We start from the raw sequence: 23,146 nt of genomic DNA on the forward strand, positions 1-23,146 counted from the left end.
ACGGAGATCATAGACAATATTATATTCCATAAAGTAGAATACAATAGAATTTTAAATAGAACCCCCTTTGAGGTAATAAAAAAAAACAGTTTTTGCAACAAGTATAAAGAATCACGTGTGACAGTTAAGAAATAATTACCGTTTGTTTCGTATAAACTTTCGATTTTTTCTCGGTCGTGTCATTTTTGAGACTTAAAGATTTGACCCTGCATGGTTTTCCTGGTGTGTAAAGTGATTTTTCAAATTCATTTAGGTATATATAAAGTTTTTCAAACAATTGGCTATATTTTTAAGCGTTTCAACTTATCTGTTAAACATATTTTTCCGTTCTTCCGTAAGTTTTCTCGTCCAATTATAATACGATCTTAGCTCCATACTTTCATAAGAAAATAAAAGTCAATTTTAGTTTTCGTGATTATTTTTTTTTATTTGTTGCTACCGCAAAATACAAAAATCATAACTTTTAGTTTTTGCCGTCTTTTTCTATTTTCTTATTATTTTGTTTCAAGTATTATTCTGATTCCTGTAGGGTTCTTAGCAGAGCAAAATACGAATAAGATCCACTGAGAATCTGCAAAATATAAATTTATATAATTTTTATTTTTCTAGAGTGCCTATTCTCGACCGAATCTACTATGTATATGGGCTGTGGGAAGAAGAAAAACAGGTACAATTTTTTTTACACAAGACACAATACGTATATTTTCGTACGATATTTGAAAAATTGTTTTAGCAAATCATAGGTTAATACAATTGAGAAATGTACTTTACATCGTCAGTCAAACAAAAAACACAGAAAATTTTTTTAGAAAATATTAATCGTAAGGTAAAGTTGCATTAGAGACAACCTCACGATGTTTTTTTTATTTTGTTTTTGTTAGTCGTTTTTGTTGATATGGCTTATAATGAAAATCCTATTATTCTGCTGAAAGAAAATATTTCTGGACTAAGTTCTAAATAAATAAAAATAAGTTGATATAAAATTTTTAAGAAATAAATAATGCGTTAGTAATATTTATGCATTTAATTAAATTTATATACATTGACATTAATAAGTCCCTCCATTCACGGAAAATTCGTTAGTTTTCTGAGTTATAGAGTTCATTTCGTGGCACGATACAAGTATTATAAAGATCCAGATAAACCTATGTTGACATTATAGTCGTACGAGCATGATACTTACGGACACGAATGTTTGCAAGTTTAAAACATGGATGTAGCCAGCTTTCATATCGACGGACTTTTGGGCTCTTCGTATCACAAAACAAACTCGCCTTACGTATTCTTTCTCGCGTTCATGCCACGGGCTTCGGAAAGCAGCATCCGCTATTTTGATACTATTTGAACGAACCATTTCACCGTATATGCACCAGTATAGCAATTGCAATAACACAGAGCTCAAATGAGTAGCGAACTTTATGAACGCCTTCTTTTCGTTTAACGTCTGCAATGAAGACAAATGGTCACTTTGTACATATATACATATAATATATATTTATCTATGTAAATATATACATATTCAAATCTTACAAGGGTAGCTTCAAATCCTGTTAAACAAATCATAAAATTACTCGCTAAGATTTGTCCTGCCATCATGGTATTTGTTATTTCATTCAACTTACTTGCCAATCTAAAATAATAAAATCGATAAGATAATTGGTGAATTGATTATAATTAATACGAATTGAACAGTGATGGGATTAAAATTTTTCAAGAACCGGTTCGCCCTTTAGGTACTACCCCTCCCCCCCCTATAAAAAATAGTTTTTACATTTATTCATTTATTTGTTTTTTTATTCTGCACTTAAACAGAATATTCACATAACAACTGAGAATGCTCCAAATGTTGAAGGGTATATCTTTCACGATATTCATTTTACTGAATGCAACTTAACTGAACTTTTCCAGTATTTTTTTTTCATCTTTCCAATATATTTTTTCTCTTCATGAGGCTAAAATATTTTAACAACGTGGCGGCCCAAGTAAACCGAGCGTGCTCCGATACATGATCTCAATCGGAATATTGTATGACAACAAAAGGGTTAAGGACCGGTTCGGCGAACTCTAAAAAAATTAGGCACCGGTTCTTGCGAACCAGCTGAATCCCACCACTAGAATTAAAGTATTAAGTGTAATACTCACTCTAGAATGTGTTGGTGTCTTTTAATCAATACCATTAATCTGTCCATATGCAGTTCGGGGTTATGTAAAGTTTGCAGATTTTCTGTATTTCCAAACTCTCTGTGCAATATGTTAAGTTGCAAACTAATCTGATGCCATAGTACTCCCGTGGACCCGTCTATAGCGACGATGGCATTCAAGGCATAAAGTATAGCATAAGCCTGGTACCCGAATATCAATATATTAATAGGACTATAGTTAATATCAAATGGGAAATATGCATTCAGTGGCATCCCATTTTCAGCTGAAGGAGCCAACACAAGGGCGAAGAATAGGACAAATGACAAACATTGAAAGCCAGTTGCAGAAATGCATTCGATAAAAACATATGTATCCTGAATACAGCGATATTTATATCTGTCGTGATCAGGATCATTGGGTATAATGAGGATTTCTATTTCGTTAATCATATCCCTTATATCGTCGCACTTTATCACGAAATAGAAAGATTTCATCATGATCAATACCACTCCTATAATGATGCAGAGGTCTTCTCCCAACAAGATGAGGTTGTTTCTGACATTGTACAAGTCACCTATCAGGCTGAGCAAAAACGTTGCCGACAAGAAAAGCAACGTGTACTGGTAACCACGATATAATCTTTCGAGAATTGTATTTCCTTTGAGCACTTCGGGAACATAGAATCCTAGAAATCTGCGAATGAAAAAGATAAAGTAACGCCGGTTTTTCTTGGCAAACGCAATACAAAAAATAGTATTTTATTTATTTATTTAGTTAGTTAGCTCATATTACATTTAATGCAAATTATTATTTACACTTAATTTACATCCTATATATATTAACATCTTAAGGTGGAGACTGACCGGAGCATTTCGTCGTAACGTAACACGTTACGATGCGAGCATTCAGGCAGTCTGTACACCGAGCCGAGCGCTCCATCCATAGTTTCGGATGCTCGCTGATGCTCGCCTCGAGCGACGTTACGACGTTACGTTACGACGAAATGCTCCGGTCAGTCTCTACCTTTACAATAAACAAAGCATTTCTTTTTAAATTCTTTCAAACTCTTTTCATTCTTCATACATTCTGGCATCTCATCATATGTACATTTTCAAAACCTTTATACATTAAACAATTTTGTGAATCGGTTTTTTTTTTCAAAAATGACAGTCTTATTTTATCCTTATTTCTAGTACTATATGTTCATGAAAAATTTTGTTTAACTATTTTATCGTTAAAATATTTTAGTAATTTATCGTTAAATTTTTTTTTTAAAGATAAGCATATTTTATATATTAGTCCAGGGGTTCCCAAAGTATGCGCCGTAGAAAGTAAAGAGGGGCGCCGTGAGTCGATCCTCAACCATTATCCGAAATCACAAATATTCTCGTGTATCTACCTATAAAGCAACAATTTCTTTTTTGAGAGCTAGCATCTTTCTACCCAACTACTGTTATTGTACGTACCTACCTATTTCTTTCGACTATAATACATATATGTATATACATATACAGTTACGTTGTCTTTTCCAAACAGCTTACTAAAGTAGGGTGCCGTGACAAAATACTAAACTTGTAAGTGCGCCGCGGGCTGAAAAAGATTGGGAACCCCTGTATTAGTCTATTTTTTATTGGTAACCAGTTGAGTTCTTCTATCATTTTTTCTATATATTATTTTATCTATTGTTCTTAAGTACTGTTCTCATCGTTTTATTTTGTATAATCTCTATTTTATTTAAATTTCCTTGATTTGTCCAAAATAATACTGTTAGTAGTAATCTACGTGTGGAATAATTATTGTTTTATAAATGAGTTCTGCAGTATTTTTATTTAACTTATTCCTTAATCTTCTAAGAATTTTTTTATTTTATTTGTTTTGAAAACATGTTCAAAATTTGCATTTTAGGTTAATTTTTAATACAATAATTGAAAAGGAAAATTGTCTCAAATTTTCCTAAAAGCGCAATCCTGAAAATAGATGCTCGTATTATACCTACAGAAACCATCGATGAGTTTGTGTAAGGACATTAACGAGGTCTTGAACAAGCGGAAAACTCAATTATTTTCTAAGTTATCGAGTTTGTATCACGCGATATGATAATGGAGGCCCAAAGCGATTTCCCTAAATTTTGTAAGCCTTGTCGGATTTCTAAAAAAAAAAACATTACAGAAGAGCTAGAGCTGGTTTTATGGTTTTTAGCAAATATTTATCCTAGCAGTTACCAAAAAGTTTTTAGCGCCTAAAATGTCACAAGCCATTAAAATTGATTTTCGGACAGAAACCAAACATGTCACAAAATTCCGTTTAACAGAAAAAAAATATATTTTTACCTTATTTTACACATGATTTAAGCAACATAGATTTTGATAACATTCTTCAGTGTAATCATAGACAAAGAATCTAAAATTTATATTGGACATCTGTTATTTAAGTAAAATTTTAAAATTTACACTTACACGGTGTACCAATCCGACGCAAAAAATAATACACGTATGTTACAAATAAATTCTGTTTATTGCAACTTTTCTATTTTTATTATAAAACCATACGATTTCTAAATAATATTAACATTATGTTCTACTTTTCAGCATAGTCTAAATTATGCATTCAAAATATTTATAGTCGTTCAAATATTTATACTCACCCCAGAGTAGAAAATTGAAATATTAGCAAGGGATGTCCGTTAGTAAATTTTAGACAGACGAATCTTTTTAGATTTACAAAAAATGTGCTCAACATTTTTCTATGATCGTGGGGAATTTAAAGAACTAAACAATTTTTCCAAGTTTTCTCTGTAAAGTGCCGTAAAACATTGTATTTTAAAGCAGGAAAACTGACTTTATAAGTAAGGGGAATGCAAGAAAAAAACTATGACATATTCAAAGAAATTTATTGCATTTTATAAACAAGCTTCATTGGAATTACAGATATTTTCAAATCAAATATGTACGTAAACAGTTTTCCTTAGCCTGCCAATTTTCATCTAATAACTGGAATCTGGGAGTTTCAGTACTTGGTTCTTATAAACTGAAGCTACATAATATGTCGGATTTTCCACAGTGATTTTACAGTACAAAGTTACAAACTAAGGGCGATTGTCCACTACACGGAATTACACGGAATGTTACCGTCCGGCAAGTCAGTTAGCGTTTTAAAACGACGATTGGCTTGGATTGGCATGTGCTTTTGTCCATATTTTTTCGGATCGGTGCTCTTGATCGGTGCGTGAACACGTTGTGCGTAAACTGTCGTAGTCGTTTTCATTTTTCAAAACCGGACTGCCGGACGGTGAAATCCCGCGTAGTGGACAAACGCCCTAAGTGTAATACGTATTGATTGCGGTGTATTGAGTCAATTGTTAAAAAAATAGATAAAAAATATATCGTTGAATGTAATCATTTTTTAATTGTTTATTGACAGGCTTCAAGTGTGTACCTAATTTAAGCATTTCTACATATACTAATACACTGTGCTGTGATACGCTGTATGAATAGAATTTTACTAAGAATCAAATCTATTATATTGAAAATTTCCACAAATTTAGATAAATTATGTTTGATCAATTTATATAGTCTTATTTATCACTAATCTTTATCATGCTGATTTTTTTTAATTCTGCCAGATATCAGTGTTGGCGTTAAAGCTTCCATAATCGAATTTTTCGACTATTGGTAAATGTTACACAATGTTTAAAGTGCTCACCCTTACCAACCAATGACAAGTCGTAAATCTTGTGAATACCCAGACTTACATATTTACATCTAAATCCCGTCTTTATCTGTATTATATCATTAAAAACTAAACATAACATTGCTTTCCTTGTCAAATTTTCTTGTATTAAAAAAAATCTAAATATGAATATAAAATGTGATTTTTTTCTTAAGTACTTAAATTTAGTTTCACCTATGGGATGTTGAGTGTTTCATCTTCTTTCGTATAAAAAAAAACAAACAAGCTTCATCTCAATTGAGACACCTATAATATACCCAGTGGCGTGCACAATTTTTAATCAGGATAGGCAGTAGGGTTAGGTAAGGATATTGAAAGCTGTCCCACCGCATGCTCAGATCTGATACAGAAGCATCTAGGCTTTCTGACAGATCTGCTCTTGCAAATCAATTTTTTAAACTAAGTTGCGAAATTTATTGAAAATGTGAAACAACGTAAAATTGTATCCCGATTTTACTGTATATTTACATTTAAAAGCTTTCAATATACCTGTCACTGCCAATCTAAATAAATACAAGTTTGTGAATCCGACACCAAATTTTCTTGAAGTACCCCGGTGTCTATATATTTAAGACAACCGCGTAATTAATTTAAATTTTTTTCAAACAGAAATATTTGTGTTTTTATTATTTACACAAATATTTAAATTTCATAATATTTCTGTGAGCCTAAGCAACTCATTATTAGAAATAGGTATCAAATTGTAGTAGAGTGGGTTCGAACCGAGAAACTCTGACTTACGAGTCCGCGACACTTACCACGGGATCACAACACGCCACAATATTGATAACACATATCATCCGCAGGGTGAATAACCCAGTGTTTCAAGTTGCAGAATAAATAATAAATGTCGCTAATAGTAATTTCATGGTGTCTTTTCCTGCGCTTGTCGTAGAAGGGCAAAATAGCTGTAAGATGCTCGCAATATCTGTAAAATAGAAAACCTCGTTATAAAAATAATATTATTTGTGTAATTATCCAATATTCAATAATGTGCAATAATCAGGGTTTTTTTAAACAAAAAAGGTCCCGGAACTCACTTCATGTCGAGCTTTTTACTTAAAAAATATATTCAAATATCTTCTTTTTTTTTGACATCTCATCAAAGATGAAGAAGAATATGGAAGTCTGGGCATTTACGGGGCTGACGACCGTCATAGGCTGGTTTAAGTGATCACTTTACACACGTGTAACATTCACCAATTCTACCCATTATTGACAACCACACTACTCAAATTCTTGGAGGTTCTATAAATATGAACCAATTTAGAAACTTTGTTCTTGAATCACTAGAACTTCACTAGAGACATCTATTGGTGAGATGTAAAGAAGCTTTTTTACTAAGCAGAAACTCTTATATTAGTATGTGAGATCCGAATCCTGGATTATATTCACACACATGAGAAACGCCAGAAAATACCATTTTCATTTTTATTATTAAGCTTATAATTTGACCAGATAGTTTATTTACAACATTTTGAGTGTGTCCAAATACTTGTTCACAAAATCTGGATGATCTCCAATTACATAATATGAAATTAACTCCTGTAATTGGAGATCATCCAGATTTTGTGAACAAGTATTTGGACACACTCAAAATGTTGTATTCAAATATCATTTAAATATTCATTACAATACCATATTTTATCTTTTTGACGAAATATAGATCGTAATTACGTAAGCGCAAACATTGCACATATCGCTCACTCCTTTCAACAACGTCATGTATAAAAAATCGACAATTTTCAGTTGTGAATGTTTTCGGAATGCCCAGAAAATGTACTAAATGCCAGCAAGAGCGTCATATTTTTAACTTAACATTTACCCGCTACAGGGCAGAAAGTGTTGTTTTTGCATTTTGAAGAAAGGGTATTGTTTAATATTTTTTTAAATATACTAAATATTTTTGAAATGGAGAAAATACCTTCAGGTTTTACCTAAAAAGATCTGTTGCACAGTAAAAAGTTCAATAAGTGGCTTGATTTATTTTTTATTTTTAATACATTGTATTATTTTTTTAAACTTTAAAAACGATCTCCTGAAAAATCAAGTTTTTTTTGATATACGACGTTGTTGAAAGGAGTGAGCGATATAATATTTTGAAAAAGATTTTTATAATTTTTTTAACTCTTTACATTTCAATAACTCTTTTCTTTTCAAAACCATATATTTATTTCGAAGAAAAACTTATTTCTTTAAATATAAAAACGGTGTTTTAAGATAAAAATTCAATTATTATTTAAATATTAAATGTATTCTTAAACTTTAAAAATGATCTGAAAAATCAAGTTTTATGATATATTTATGACGTTTTTGGAAGGAGTGAGCGATATTAAAAATTTAATAAACAAAATTATCCGTGAAAAAAGGTACCGGAACGCCGTTCCACAGCGTTACATGAAAAAAAGTCCTGGCAATAATTATTATTACTAACAGCTAAAAATGTTGGCAGTGACATCGAGTAGAAAATTCCAACCGTGTACTTGACTGGAATTTTGACACCTTCTCTCATAATCCACAGATTCTTCTGGAAATTGCAGCTTTGGCTGTACCAGTCGCAGCTGTAAGTGGATAACAATAGCTTGCTGTTCTGAAAAGACACACATACATAAATTAGCTATCGGAGGACGTGATTATATTTTATAAAACGTGAACGTGATCATGGTAGTAAATGGGGAAATTTTAGAACAGTAGATGATTTCGTGGACCGATATAGTGAGCAACGCTGACTGAAGGCATCCTTTCTTGGGCATGTCAAATTTATCATGCGAATGTGGTTGGTAATAGAAGCAGAAGTAGGCCCAGATAAACTTGGCATGATCAAGTATTTCAAATACTTGAAAGTGGTCAGAAGTCGGAATATTCGGCGGGCATGTATGATGAGATTCACGAATGTGGAAAAATCGAATATTGTTATATTCTCTCTGCCTACTCCTGCGGGTAGGCGTCGTGATGGTAAGTTAGTTTATTTTTTGGTTAAATGAATAATTTTCGATTTTGACATATATATTGGAAATGTACTTTTGATAATGTTTACACTAACACGTTACATTAAATATTTATTTAATGTAACGTGATATAAATATGTATTTTACCTCGTTTATAACTTCGTTTCCGTGCCAATAGAACAGAAATAGTTGTATCATCATGGCTAATAAATACTCCAGCATAAAGCAAAGACGAATACTGAAACCATACTAGAAAGAAAATTATGAAATCAAAAACACATCACCTAAATTTCAATAACTATTTCAATAGTGGAGGCTTAATAAATAATAATAATAAAACCCTTATCGCACCCCAATGGTGCATAGGGCACTGCTTCATATAAACGCAGTGTTATCTCGATCGATTACACATGAATGAAAGGTGATCAGCCCTCCACTTCAGGTACCAGTCCAGTGTTATATTGAATAAATATTAGAGTGAAAAAATCACTTATATTGTGGAGGCTTAGTAAAAAAAAATAATAAAACCAGTGTCGGGTTGTGGTCCCGTGGTTAGTGTCGCGGACTCTTAAGTCAGAGTTTCTCGGTTCGAACCCACTCTACCACAATTTGATACCTATTTCTAATTATCTGTCGTCAAGAAAAGGCGATTCAGTTGGCTTGGCCATGTACTCCGCATGCCTCCCGAGAGCCGCCATCAAGCTTGCCTCTTTTACAAGGCACCACTGCTGACAATTCGTCGGCAGTTCTCGTCAGAACTTCGGGACGCGGATCTAACTTGGGAGGATGCAAGGGAGCTGGCAGCCGACAGAAAAGCCTGGAGACAGTTTGTGGACTCCATATGCTCCACCTAGGGAGCGGATATGGTTTAATTAATTAATTTCTAATAATGAGCCGCTTAGGCTCATAGAAATAGCATGAAATTGAAATATTTGGGTGAATAATGAAAACACAAATATTTCTCTTTGAAAAAAAAAAAAAAGAAATATCACCCTGGTCGCGTTAATCAATTTTATCTCAGTCATTTGATCCAGAAGATTATTCACTAAGTTTACATGCTTAAATATTTTTTTTTTTAAATCCGGTTTTATTACAAACTAAATACATAATTGGTATATAACCATATCGAGTAACTTTCAGTACGTAGAGTATTGTGAATGGATCATAGTTGAGAAACTAACTAGTAAATGGTATAAAAATCCTCTGGTACACAACTATGATATCCGCTTCACCCACAACGATGATCTCAAAAGTAAAAAAATTAATATGGAAATACAACATTTCAATGCATAGTTGATTCCATTTTTAATTTATTTCCGGGGAAGTAAGAGGGTGAACAAAAATATGGGCCAAAGGCAAAATAAAGGAATGGGTAAATGATCCAGAGTTAATATTGTAAAAATTGTAAAATAGCTTTATTATTTTATTTCTTTTTTGTAAATAATCATGTTAAAATAGAAATAAATAAAAAACCTATGTAAAAAGAACTGCACGGACAATTATACACATAAGGTGGCTTGGTGGGTTCTCTACAAAAAAAAATTAATTTTATTATGTTTACGAATTTATAAATGGATGTATGCGTACATATATATTTAATAAATACATTAAGTAGAAAAATCTTTTGTTAGCAAAATATAAAACGTCAGACATTTTTTTTAATAGCGAAGAATTATAGGCAAATAGGTTTACCAGTGTTGCTTGAAATCCAATCGCGCATAACATCAATGAACACACCATGAAGTAAAGCATCATTATGGGACTGATTATTCCATTTAGATCATTAGAATACCTTAAACAAATAAAAGCGAATAAGTTTATTGCATAGATAAATGAGAGATTTCGGTAAATCAATAAAATATTAAGCATGTACGTCAAAGGTCTATTACCTCAATATATACCAGTGGTGATTAACACAATCCACTAAACGCATTCTCTTAATATCATCAAGTTTTATTTTATCTGCTTTTGATTGAGATTTCTTATCTCCGGAAATTTTGGTTCTCGTATAAAGATTTCCATTTCTTTCGTCCGTTTCTTTGGTCATATTCTCAATGGTCCATTGAAGAATCTGCAGCTGCCCGATGGAATGCAACATCATGGACACTATAAAAGTATCCCAAATCGCTTGGTATGAAGCTCCGACACTTCCCATTATCACTTGATACGTATAAGCGATGTAATATTTCGAAGAGGCATATTTATCGAATGGAAACCACGAACTGAATATCATGGGCCTCACGTAAGACCAGTATTCCGTTCCATTGGGATAGACTCTGTGGTACGTTGAAGAATATCGGTATTCTATCGGTGGAATAGCGAAGAAAACCAATATTGTGCAACAAGTTAAGGTCCAAAAAAAGTACGTGACTCTTCTGGCTCTGCGTACGTTAGCGGAAAATATTTGTTTGACCTCCTCATTCTGGTATTTCATTATGTTCTGCTCCAAGTCGGATATTCCCGAAATCAACTTTTTGAATTTTCCTCTGCGTCCGAAGAGGGCATAAATCTTCATCACACCGACCGTGTAGAGACACGACACAGACATATTCGTAGTCATGTCTTCCAAGTCTCCCCACACGTTGATCAGCTCCACATACTCTGTAATCAAAAATATGAAGAAAACGCAGTACAAAGACAGACCGAAGGCATAATGAACGGCGCGTAATTTTTTGTTGTTCATAAAGCTCTGTGTCTGAAATGGCCACAAACCAAAAAGGGCCAACGAAGTCAGGTTTTTTTCAAGAAGTTTGTTAGAAGCGAAATTCGTGAGTGTTGTCATTGTTGCCTTATCACATGTAAGGTAATTTATAATAATTCTCTTATCATGCTCTCTTTAGCTAAAGATGGATAAAACCACACTAAAACACACTTTACTCGTCCTTATATATAATACCTCTACTAACATTTTTTAATTGCTACCGATTCAGTTTTAATTGACATTTAATGGGTACTTAATTACATGTTTTCAAATGAATACAGCTTTCCGTACTTTTAAGTACTTTAAAATATCTAACACGCAAAGCATTTTTAGGGGCGGGATATATCTACGAGAATGTTCGAAAAATACATTAAAATGAACTTATTGAAACGAATTCATAGGAACAGCATTAATAATCAATGTTGGGGCTTTAACTATAAGTAAATGGAAAAAAATTCTTAAAATAGCTACGAAAACCTCGTCTTTTGACAAAATGATCGAGAAATCTTTGAATCCTATACATATGCTACCGAAAAATTTACAGAAAAATATTATTGGGAACTGGAATAAGCTAGTACATAGTTGGATGATATATCCAAAACTAACCAAAGTTATTGGATTGAATTATATTTTTATTTACATATGTCGCTCACTCCTTTCAAGAACGTCATAAATAAAAAATCGTCAATTTTCAGTTGTGCATGTTTTCGGAATGCCCAGAAAATGAACTATATCCCAGCAAAAGCGGCATATTTTTAACTTAATATTTATCCGCTACAGGGCAGAAAGTGTTGTTTTTGCATTTTGAAGAAATGGTATTGTTTAATTATATTTTTAAATATACTAAATATTTTTCAAATGGAGAAAAAACCTTCAAGTTTTACCTAAAAAGATATGTTGCACATTAAAAAGTTCAATAAGTGGCTTGATATTTATTTTTAATACATTGTATTATATTTTTAAACTTTAAAAACGATCTCCTGAAAAATCGAGTTTTTTATTTATTTATGACGTTCTTGAAAGGAGTGAGCGAATTGTTTCGCCTAGTTATGGCATTTTCAAACGAATGTGAAGATTTAATGGACTAACGGTTCTTTTGTAGCCATACAATTCTAGGTACTTAAGTAATAGTTTTAACATGATATAACTGTAGGTACGTACCTACGTCCCCCATTGACTACTATTGTCTCCCGTCAATTATTACTGCACATAAATTTGGACACACTCAAAATATTGTAAATAAATTATAGCTAAATTAAAATCGAAAATCTTATTTCAAAACGTTTCAGACCTGTCATACAAACGGAAATAGTCTGTGCCTAATAAAAAGCTTTCCTCATCATACATAGATGGCTATTGTTAACTCGCGCATACGAGTTTGATCAATATATCTAGAAGTTCCAAGAATTTCAGTAGTGCGTTTATCAATCATGGGTAGAATTGGTGAATGTTACACGTCTGTAAAGTGATCACTTAAACCAGCCTATGACGGGTCGTAAGCCCTGTAAATGCCCAGATTTTCATATTCTTCTTCGTCTATGTTGAGATGTCAAAAATATGTAAATGTTACACGTGTGTAAAGTGATCACTTAACCAGTCTATGATGTCGTAAGCCCCGTAAATACCCTGACTTCCATATTCTTCTTCATCTTTGTTGAGATGTCAAAATTTTGAAATAAAAATTTGCTATATAATGTCAACCTTCAGGGTGGAGTGGTACATTGAAAAGAAGGTAATTTCAATATCATAATTATTAAATTTAAGGATAGATCACGTGATGACCTAAAAATATTTTTTTGACTTAATCGCTTATTTTCAATGGAATTTCAAATAAAATAGTCGGGTCTCGTGTCCGTCATTACTCAGGAAAAAATGCCATCCAAGAAAATATAATGATCGGTTTAGAAAATATAGGGGCGGTTCGGAGCTCACTGTAAACACACATACGAGCGATGTAGGATAGGTTAATTATTTAACTTCATTTAAAAATCTGAAACAATATACAAGCTGTAATTGTGAGCTTTACTATCAAAACCTGACATTTCCATTTTTAGTAAAACATGAGTAATGAATACAATTTTGTAAAATGTGAAACGTAAAATCTTTGATATCCTCACGAATTTAAAGTAATTCGAATTGTTATTTCTTCATTTTATTATTTTTTTTTAACAAATTACATTATGACAATTTTTTTGTCAGTTTTAATTCGATAACTACACAGAAATACATCAATCAATATCTAACACAGCGGTCGAGGAAACGGGATAAATTATCTAAAATGGGGTAAAAATGAATTCTTTTGGGGTAATGAGGAAATTTTAATTTTTTAGTAAAGCAAATCTCTTGTCTTTTTTGTTGTCAAAAGCTGCGAAGGCTTTCAAAATTGCACATGAGGAGGCGGTAAAAATGTTGCTGCCATTTGCATCAACCTACCTTTGTGAACAAGGCTTTTCCACTCTTATGAACATAAAAACGAAGAACAGAAATCGATTTAACGCCGAAGACTGTATTCAAATTGCTCTTACATCAAAAGTCCAAATTTGAAGTATCAAACATGAAGCAACATAAGTTCTCCAAAAACTGAAAAGGAACCGTGAAAACCTGAACTTTTATCAATTAATTTTTAAATCAAACACAGATTTTTTGAATCTACTAAGTTGTATTTTATTTTTTTTAAAACACATAAAAATAAATATTGTGACAATTGTTCATAAATCAAAATGGAGTTCTACAAATTAAACGCCAAATCAATAAATAACCTGAATTTTTGTTAGATAAAATTAGACAATTTTATTGTGTTGTTTATTACACACTTGATATTTTCATGTAACTTTTATTTTTATTTTCCTTATAAATTAATTCAATAATTAATGTTTATTTAAAATATAAATTGTGCGCTTTTCAAAATGGGGGTGGGTGTAAGATCGACCTACGCAAAAATATTTTGGGGTAATGATTAAAAAAGTTCCCCGACCGCTGATCTAACACATACCTCTTTTGGTCAATTTATTATTATTATTATGCAATAACGTTATACAACCTGCTTCCATTATTTATAAATTCATTATCATTACATCGAATTAAATTAATTATCATCGAAACTAAATATATGTACATGGATATTAGAAGTTCGTAGCCCTGAAATATATTGCATAATTCGGCCATATCGCATTTGATTGCATGTCATAAACATATTTCTTTCATATAATTTTATTATAAAATGTAAAAGTTTTATAAAATGTGTCCTCGGCACGAGAAAACTCTGTCTTGTCAACTGCTGTCATTTCGCGTTTTTAATTTCGTTAACATTGTTGTTATAATTATATTGATTTATAATATTTTTCAAAATTCTGTCATATTAGAAATGAGTGCATTCTATTTTCTTCATTTTCTATTTAACCAGACTGTATATATGTAAGTATATATAAAAAGGTAATAGTTCATACTAACATGTTAACATTAGTTCATGTAAAAATACTATCTATCTTTCAAAATATTTTTTAATGTGTCTTAAATTCAAAAATATAACGTTTTTCGTGATTATCTCAAAACCATGAAAATGGATTTGTCTTGATTTGATATTATTCTTGTCACAATTAGAAACGGAAAAATAATTTTATTCTTACCGAGTCCAGAAACAAAGATGAACGTTTTAAAAGCATACAGTATACGTATTTTTCAAATGCGAGAAATGTATTATTTTTCAATTTTCTTAAAACTTGTGTAAATAATAATTTTATATAATTTGTACAGCGCCATTTTCATAAAATGCTACTTTTTCTTCGCTGTGATTAAATTTTGGGAAAAGAAAACTTTCCATAAGATTTGGTAAACAAATGTATTTTGAGTTTTTTTAAAGGATTATCACACTCTCGCTATTTCTTCTACTGGTGGAAGAGGATTCCATCCCATCAGTCCCGTAACAACAAAGGGAGACCTATGACATTTGTTGAATCTGATGGAAGCGTGATACGTTTATCAGCTAATTCTTCTGGAGTTCACGACTCTTTTAGATACTCTGAAGCCGCATTATGTAAAGACTTATATATAAGCAGACAGTTAATGTATACATATTTTTAATTAAAGTTTTCCTAGGTAAATACCACTATTTCTTAAAATACACATTTTTAAACACCGTATGTGAAGCTGAGTCTATATGTTAGAGTTGTGTCCTTGGAACGTTGAAGGATGAATAGTGGGTAGGAGTTGTTTCTTTTTTTATCAGTGAGAAGTTTATACATACTTTCGGGAAAGCGAAACCAGTGCAGTTCGTGAAATAGTGGTGTTATGTAAATGAATTTAAAAAGACCAAAAATCAATATTTCATTTGTAAGCTCACTTTTAACGCGATTGACATGGTGTCGACTTGCTCGATAATTACATAAAGGCAAGGCGTGTAGTATATGTTTTTGTTACGATACATGTAACATTAAAAAAAAGATATCGGAAGGGAAATACAGGAAGTATCGTAAATAGGAAATGGAGAAAAGCAGAAATGACTATGGCACTCAATGTTGCATCCCGCACTCGTACTAGCTTATGTACTAGGACAATGTTAATTTGTATGAGCCCCTCAAGGAACCATACCCGATAATACTTGATGAGAATGTCGACGATTATTTAAAAATAATCTTGTTTCACTTCCTTGTACTTTGCGTAGTAATGCAAAATAACTATAAGACGCTCGAAGTATCTGGAAAGAAAAGAAAAAAACTTATTACTTAAACTAATACTTTATAATAACACCAAACAATACTTGAAAACTCTTACACACACACACAGACACGCATATACATATATATCAGAGGCGTGCATTCTATATAGGCGGAAAAGCAGTGCCTACCCTGAATAAAAAAATGGGGGCATACAACGTTAAAAACAATTGATGTACGAGATTATAATTTGTAGATTGTATGAGATATAATGAATGCAAAATAAACATTTTGAAATGTTTACAACATTTTGAGTGTGCCCAAATACTTGTTCACAAATCTGGATTATCTCCAATTATAGGAGTTTTTTCATATTATTTTTTGACATCTCATCAAAGATTAAGAAGAATATGGAAGTAATACTAATAAAAGAGTTTCTGCTCAATAAAAAGCTTCTTTTCATCTCACCAATAGATGTCTCTAGTGAAGTTCTAGTGATTCAAGAACAATGTTTCAAAATTGGTTCATGTACCTACATGTATATAGAACTTCCAAGAAGTTGAGTAGTATGGTTGTCAATAATGGGTAGAATTGGTGAATGTTACACGTGTGTAAAGTGATCACTTAAACCAGCCTATGACGGTCGTCAACCCCGTAAATGCCTAGACTTCCATATTATTCTTCATCTTTGAAGAGATGTCAAAAAATAATATTTTGAAACGTATTTAAATTCCTGATTTTTATTTTTTTATTAGCATTGTGAAATGAAATATAAAAGAAATGTGTGCTTACTTACAATATTATTTATTTTCAATTTAACCTGACTGAGTCACAGCAACGTGTGACCGAAAAAGCTGATGTAAAATAAAAGCGTGGTACGTATGTATGGTTGTATATACATATACTAACATATATTCATACATATGTATACGTACAGCAGTAAATATATTCTTACCCCTAATAATGTCGGCAAAGACATAGGATAGAATATCCCTACAGTGTACTGGATAGGGATTTTCATCCCTTCTCTCACTATCCACAAGCTCTTCTTAAAACGACTGCTTTGGTTATACCATCCACAGTTGTACGTCGCTGACAGTAGCAGTTCTTTCTGGAAATTTAATTGATTTGCTTTACAATTTACAGCCAGTTGAATAAGGAATACCTCACATTCAAACAATTACGTTTAATAATTTTACTCTATTAAAAGTAATTTAATAATTACGTTTTATTAAAACAATCCTTTAAATTCAACGCAATGTACATATATTTACAAATTCTCAACTGCATAATTGGCGAAGCTGGTTCAATTCCCATCAATTGCAAAATAAATTAATTCATTTTAATGGGTCTGATTTTTTGTGATGTATTTTTCGCATCCACCTTCCCTTGCTATTCTGCCTGCAGACAAGCTTCCAAATAAAGGTTTTGTGGATAATTTATATATATATATATATATATATATATATATATATATATATATATATATATATATATATATATATATATATATATATATACATATAGATATATATTTCGCTTTTTACACTTTTTCACCATTCTGTTCATTTTTGAGCATCCTGTATTGTATACTGTATTATTTTTCGAATATGAAGTATTACCTTCACTGTCGTCTTATATATATCGTCCTTAGGGTTAAAATCCAGCGTCGGATAGAATAAATAAAAAATATCTTCTTTTTATTTTTATTAAACAAATACACATATCGCTCACTCCTTTCAACAACGTCATATATCAAAACACTTGATTTTTCAGGACATCGTTTTTAAGGTTTAAAAATATAATAAAATGTATTAAAAATTAATATCGAGCCACTTATTGAACTTGTTACTGTGCAACAGATCTTTTTAGGTAAAACCTGAAGGTTTTTTCTCCATTTAAATTTTTTTTAGTATGTTTAAAAAAATAGTTAAACAATACCTTTTCTTCAAAATGCAAAAACAACACTTTCTGCCCTGTAGCGGGTAAATATTATGTTGAAAATATGCAGCTTTTGCTGGGATATAGTACATTTCCTGGGCATTCCGAAAACATGCACAACTGAAAATTGCCGATTTTTTTTATGTATCACGTTGTTGAAAGGAGTGAGTGATATGTAGATTACTATGTATCGGATTACCTTAATTCAGGTCAGAATAAACAGTAATTATTATATGTATCAAAGTTACCTTAATTATGACTTCATTTCCATGCCAATAGTACATAAATAATTCAACCATTACAGCACATAAATATTCCATCATGAATACCATTTCAAAGCTAAGGCCTTTCTAAAACAAACATCAAAAAGGAATATTAGCGTAAATGTGTTGATCTAACCAAATAATGTTTGTATACTGTGTAATATTTATCAGTAAATGGTATGTTATGTACATTTAAAGACCAGAAGTTAGTGTGTCACTGAAATGTTTATATCCATTTTGCCTTATACACATAAATATACTACTACTACCACTACTACCATCAAGCCGTTTCCCCGCAGGGGTAGGCAGAAAAGATGGAACGCCACACTTTTCTGTCCTCACATACACTCCTCGCATCCATTCATCTAGTCATACGTGCCCTCCGATTACGCAGACTTTTATACACCATTAGATTTTAGGTTATGATTAATCTGATCGTGCCAAGTCTTTTCAAGTCTCCAGAACGGTAGCCGAGCGTGCTGACCATTACACTACGGAGGCGGATAAAACCTTCCTCTGTAACTCGTTACAGAGGAGGGCAACTTTTTTCATGACATTCACTTGCGAGCCGGGACTCCCGCACCAGTAAAAATAAAAAATGTTCGCTTACGAGTAAGATTCTGGAACGAATTATGCTCGTTATAAGAGGTTCTACTGTATATATTATATTTGAAGGTGTGTACATTATAATTGGCTTTCCTGTCATGTGTATGTGGATTTAATATAACAATGGCATATTTATATAGCGCCGTTTTCGTGAAAAATCACCCCAAAGGGTGCAATTTACATTTTACATTTTTACAATTTGATATTTAAGTATAAATAGTTACGCAATACAATCAATATCTACGGGTTAAACTGAAAGAGAAGATTGAAAACCAAACTTGTTACTATGAATAAGAGATCCGGAAAAGGTGGATCTAGATTTATATCGAAACTCAGCAGAATTCTGAATAGATCTCAGATTCGGAGGTAAGTTGCTCCACGTTGCGCGATCTACGAAGTAGAAGGCCCTATCACCGAAATTTGTATTACGAAAACGTTTAGGCTCCGATACTCTGCTGATAACTGATGTGCTTTCTGATCGAAGGGTTGCCTGTCTTCCTTTGATAATTTCTCTAAACTCTGTTAGCCTGTCTCAAGATAACAGACTCTAAGATGCCGATGTCAATAATATGCATAAAATCTTGAAAATTCATCCGTACTTGTATTTTAAAATTGATATTTTCTCTTGCTTTTTGGACGGGGACTACCCTTTATTAGTCAAGGATATTATTTATACGATTAACCTACTTTTCGTTGGTAGAATCCATCTTATGACATGGAATAAAGTCATATAACCAAAAAGTACAAAATCTGCAATATTCCATTCTAAAAAATGTATGTACCTGGTTCTACTCATAGTCAATCATAGTCAAATTAGAATCAAAGGGATGGTACAAAATTGGTATATGGCCATATTAAGTCACTTCAGTGCGTGGAATACCGTGGATGGGCATTATAGTTAAGCAACAAACTAGTAATAAGTATAAAAATCCTCTAGTACACAACTATGATACCCGCTTCACCCATTACAAAGAGTACCAAGATACATATGTAGTTCCAGGCATTTTTAATTTTAAAAAGATATGATAACGAATTTATAAATGTATGTGTATTATACATTTGTACGTATATGTTTTTAACAAATAAATGAAACTCGTAAAAAAAAGAACAAAATGATAATGTTACAGTATTTCTACTTACCAGCGTTCCTAAGAATCCAATAGCGCAAAACATAAGAGAACAAATCACGAAGTAGAGCATCATTATTGTACTTATTATGCCATTTAGTTCCTTCGAGAAACTGGACAAGCAAAAAAAATGTTGGTGTTAAAAGTTTAATGAGAGTCACATTTCATATCATCTTTTTTCTAATTTCTCACCTAACGATGAATCTATGATGATTTACACATTCAACCAGGCGCCTGTTCTTCATTTCCTCCAACAGCACTTCATCGGGAAGTGGAACTAATCGTCTTTTATTCTTGGACACTAGATCGGGATAGTCAGAAATCTCGACATTGGTCATGTTTTCAACTGACCACTGCAGCACCTGTATCTGCCCCATAGTATGAATCATCAACGATATTATGAACATATCCCAAATCGCCGTAATGCTCGTGCCCAGGGTACCCCCTATGATTTGTATAGTATACGCAAATACGAAATTATATCCGTTGTATTTATCAAAGGGAAACCAGGAACTGAAGATCATCGGTCTCACATAAGACCAATATTCCGTTCCGTTCTTTCCTATTCTATGGTAAACGCTGGAATATTGATATTTGATCAAAGGAAATAAGATGAAGATACCGAGCGTTGAAAACGCTATAAACCAAAACATATTGGTTTTCATCCGTGCGTTGTTTGCGTACTGCTGTAAGATCTGCTTCAGTTTCACATCTTTACTCTTCATGATGTTCTTTTCTACTCGCGATATTCCCAATAAAAGGTCTTTGAATTTCTGCCGCTTTAAGAACAAGGAAAAGAACTTGAAAACGTTAACGGTGTAAAGGAAGGTCACGGACATGTTGGTCATCATGACTTCCAAATCTCCCCACACGTAGAAGAGGTCAATCCATTGCGTTATTACGAAGATGGTGAATAACGCTGTGATGGTCACTCCGCAGTAGAAATGAACAGATCTTTTTACCTCATTGCGCAAAAAATCTTTCGTCTGGTAGGGCCATATGCAAAGGAACGCCAGAGCATTCAAGCTTTTTCTTAGAAGATAATCTTGTGTTCTGTTACTATCGCCAGTTTCAACTCTCTTTCTTTTAATTGTAGGACTTTTCATATCTATTTTTGATTCACTCATTTTAATTTCCCACTGTTATTTCCCAAATCAATATAGGAAGTTCTAGTGTTTTCCGAGAACAGTCTTTAAAGTTATTTTGTCATATCGCTCACTCCTTTCAACAACGTCATAAATAAAATAAAAACTTGATTTTTCAGGAGATCGTTTTTAAAGTTTGAAAATATAATAAAATGCATTAAAAATAAATATCAAGTCGCTTATTGAACTTTTTACTGTGCAACAGATCTTTTTATGTAAAACCTGAATGTTTTTTCTCCATTTGAAAAATATTAAGTAAGTATATTTAAAGAAAATAATTAAACAATACCTTTTCTTCAAAATGCAAAAACAACACTTTCTGCCCTGTAGCGGGTAAATATTTAGTTAAAAATATGCCACTTTGCTGGAATATAGTACATTTTTGGGCATTCCGAAAACATGCACAACTGAAAATTGATGATTTTTTTTATATATGACGTTGTTAAAAGGAGCGAGCGACATGTTACTTTATATTTATTTCAAGCTATTTTCGTTAATTTTTAATAACAAATATGTACAAATTCATAAAAAATAAAATAAAAATAAAAACTTTTCTAAACTTGGTGAATAAAATAAAGAACAGAAACTATGAATAAATTATTTGAAAATATCTTATTGACAAATTTAAACTTTTAAAAATTAATAATGCAAAAATTACATGAAAACAATAATAACTTTCATTTATTCGAGAAAAATGATAACAAAATGACGTTATTAAACAGCGAATTTCTTTATTAATGTTTTAGACCAGCAGAAATAGGTATTACAAGTACTAGAAGAGATAAATAAGGCAATTTAAACCTCTTATTCTTATAACCAAAAACGTCTTTTTAAAACAACTGACTAGTAATTTTTGACACAAACCTCAACCCTCATATTTGTACCTTAGCGTGTCTTCGCTAGGAATAATTATTGAGTTAGTACAATATTTACATACATGGGTCGATTGATAAGAATTATGCATATAAGTAATTGACCAAAAAATATATATTGTTAAAAAAAAATTTTCGTTAGTTCAGTCAACTCTGTTTCTATAAAAAAAAAGTATAAAATTAATAAAACAAGAAAATAAGTATTTCTTGGTTTAAAATACAAAAATTGTTTAAAATTGCTTATTCTACCAAAGAAATAAAAACAGTCAAGTAATATATTTTTATTAAAATAGATGTAAAAAAAATGTGACGATAACTTGAGATGAAACATTTATCATTTTTATACGAGAAAAGATGAAAGTTTGCGCATTCCATATTTTTCGACCTGACATCTGGCTGGCTTAAGTGATCACTTTATACTTCATGTTATCGCAATTAGCGCCCTTGAGGTAGAACTTTACGAACTTTTTTTAACCCAGCTTATCAATCGGCCCTAGCAGCTATACCTATTTTAATTCAAAAAGTTTGTATATTGAGTATGTTTGTATGCATGCCTACGTATACATTACGTATGGTCCACTGTAATTGGGACCCATAAACTATAATTATGTATATCTCATGTTATTATGTTGTATCTAGAATACTTGTGTATATATGTATATATATATATATATATATATATATATATATATATATATATATATATATATATATATATATATATATATATATATATATATATATATATATATATATATATATATATATATATATATATATATATATATATATATATATATATATATATATATATATATATATATATATATATATATATATATATATATATATATATATATATATATATATATATATATATATATATATATATATATATATATATATATGTAAATATATAATAATAAATTAATAAAACCCTTATCCGCGCCCCAATGGTGCATAGGGCACTACGTAATACAAACGAAGGAAAGTCGTTTACACATGAAGGAAAGATGATCA

General features: G+C 31.6%; 2 protein-coding genes and 1 pseudogene across 2 annotated transcripts; all 3 read right to left on the reverse strand.

Annotated features, from left to right (window-relative positions):
- Nucleotides 1–511: 511 nt before the first annotated feature.
- On the reverse strand, nucleotides 512–4,486 carry LOC148304990 (putative odorant receptor 65b). The gene is made up of 5 exons (XM_088267421.1): nucleotides 4,473–4,486; nucleotides 2,143–2,835; nucleotides 1,531–1,630; nucleotides 1,184–1,444; nucleotides 512–571 (listed from the first exon to the last, which is right to left on the reverse strand). Exons 1-5 carry the CDS (start codon nucleotides 4,484–4,486, stop codon nucleotides 512–514), a joined length of 1,128 nt encoding a protein of 375 aa, XP_088123547.1.
- A 2,250-nt stretch (nucleotides 4,487–6,736) lies between these two features.
- LOC148304991 (odorant receptor 10-like) lies at nucleotides 6,737–12,694 on the reverse strand. The gene is made up of 7 exons (XM_088267422.1): nucleotides 12,686–12,694; nucleotides 11,186–11,514; nucleotides 10,709–11,095; nucleotides 10,512–10,611; nucleotides 8,967–9,068; nucleotides 8,306–8,461; nucleotides 6,737–6,799 (listed from the first exon to the last, which is right to left on the reverse strand). Exons 1-7 carry the CDS (start codon nucleotides 12,692–12,694, stop codon nucleotides 6,737–6,739), a joined length of 1,146 nt encoding a protein of 381 aa, XP_088123548.1.
- Nucleotides 12,695–16,093: 3,399 nt separating this feature from the next.
- Nucleotides 16,094–21,236, reverse strand: LOC148304992 (uncharacterized; annotated as a pseudogene).
- Nucleotides 21,237–23,146: the final 1,910 nt, after the last annotated feature.

This window comes from Brachycentrus maculatus, unplaced genomic scaffold, assembly GCF_059751285.1.
Source record: "Brachycentrus maculatus isolate JH-2025_06_01 unplaced genomic scaffold, ASM5975128v1 h1tg000294l, whole genome shotgun sequence".
NCBI lineage: Eukaryota > Metazoa > Arthropoda > Insecta > Trichoptera > Brachycentridae > Brachycentrus > Brachycentrus maculatus.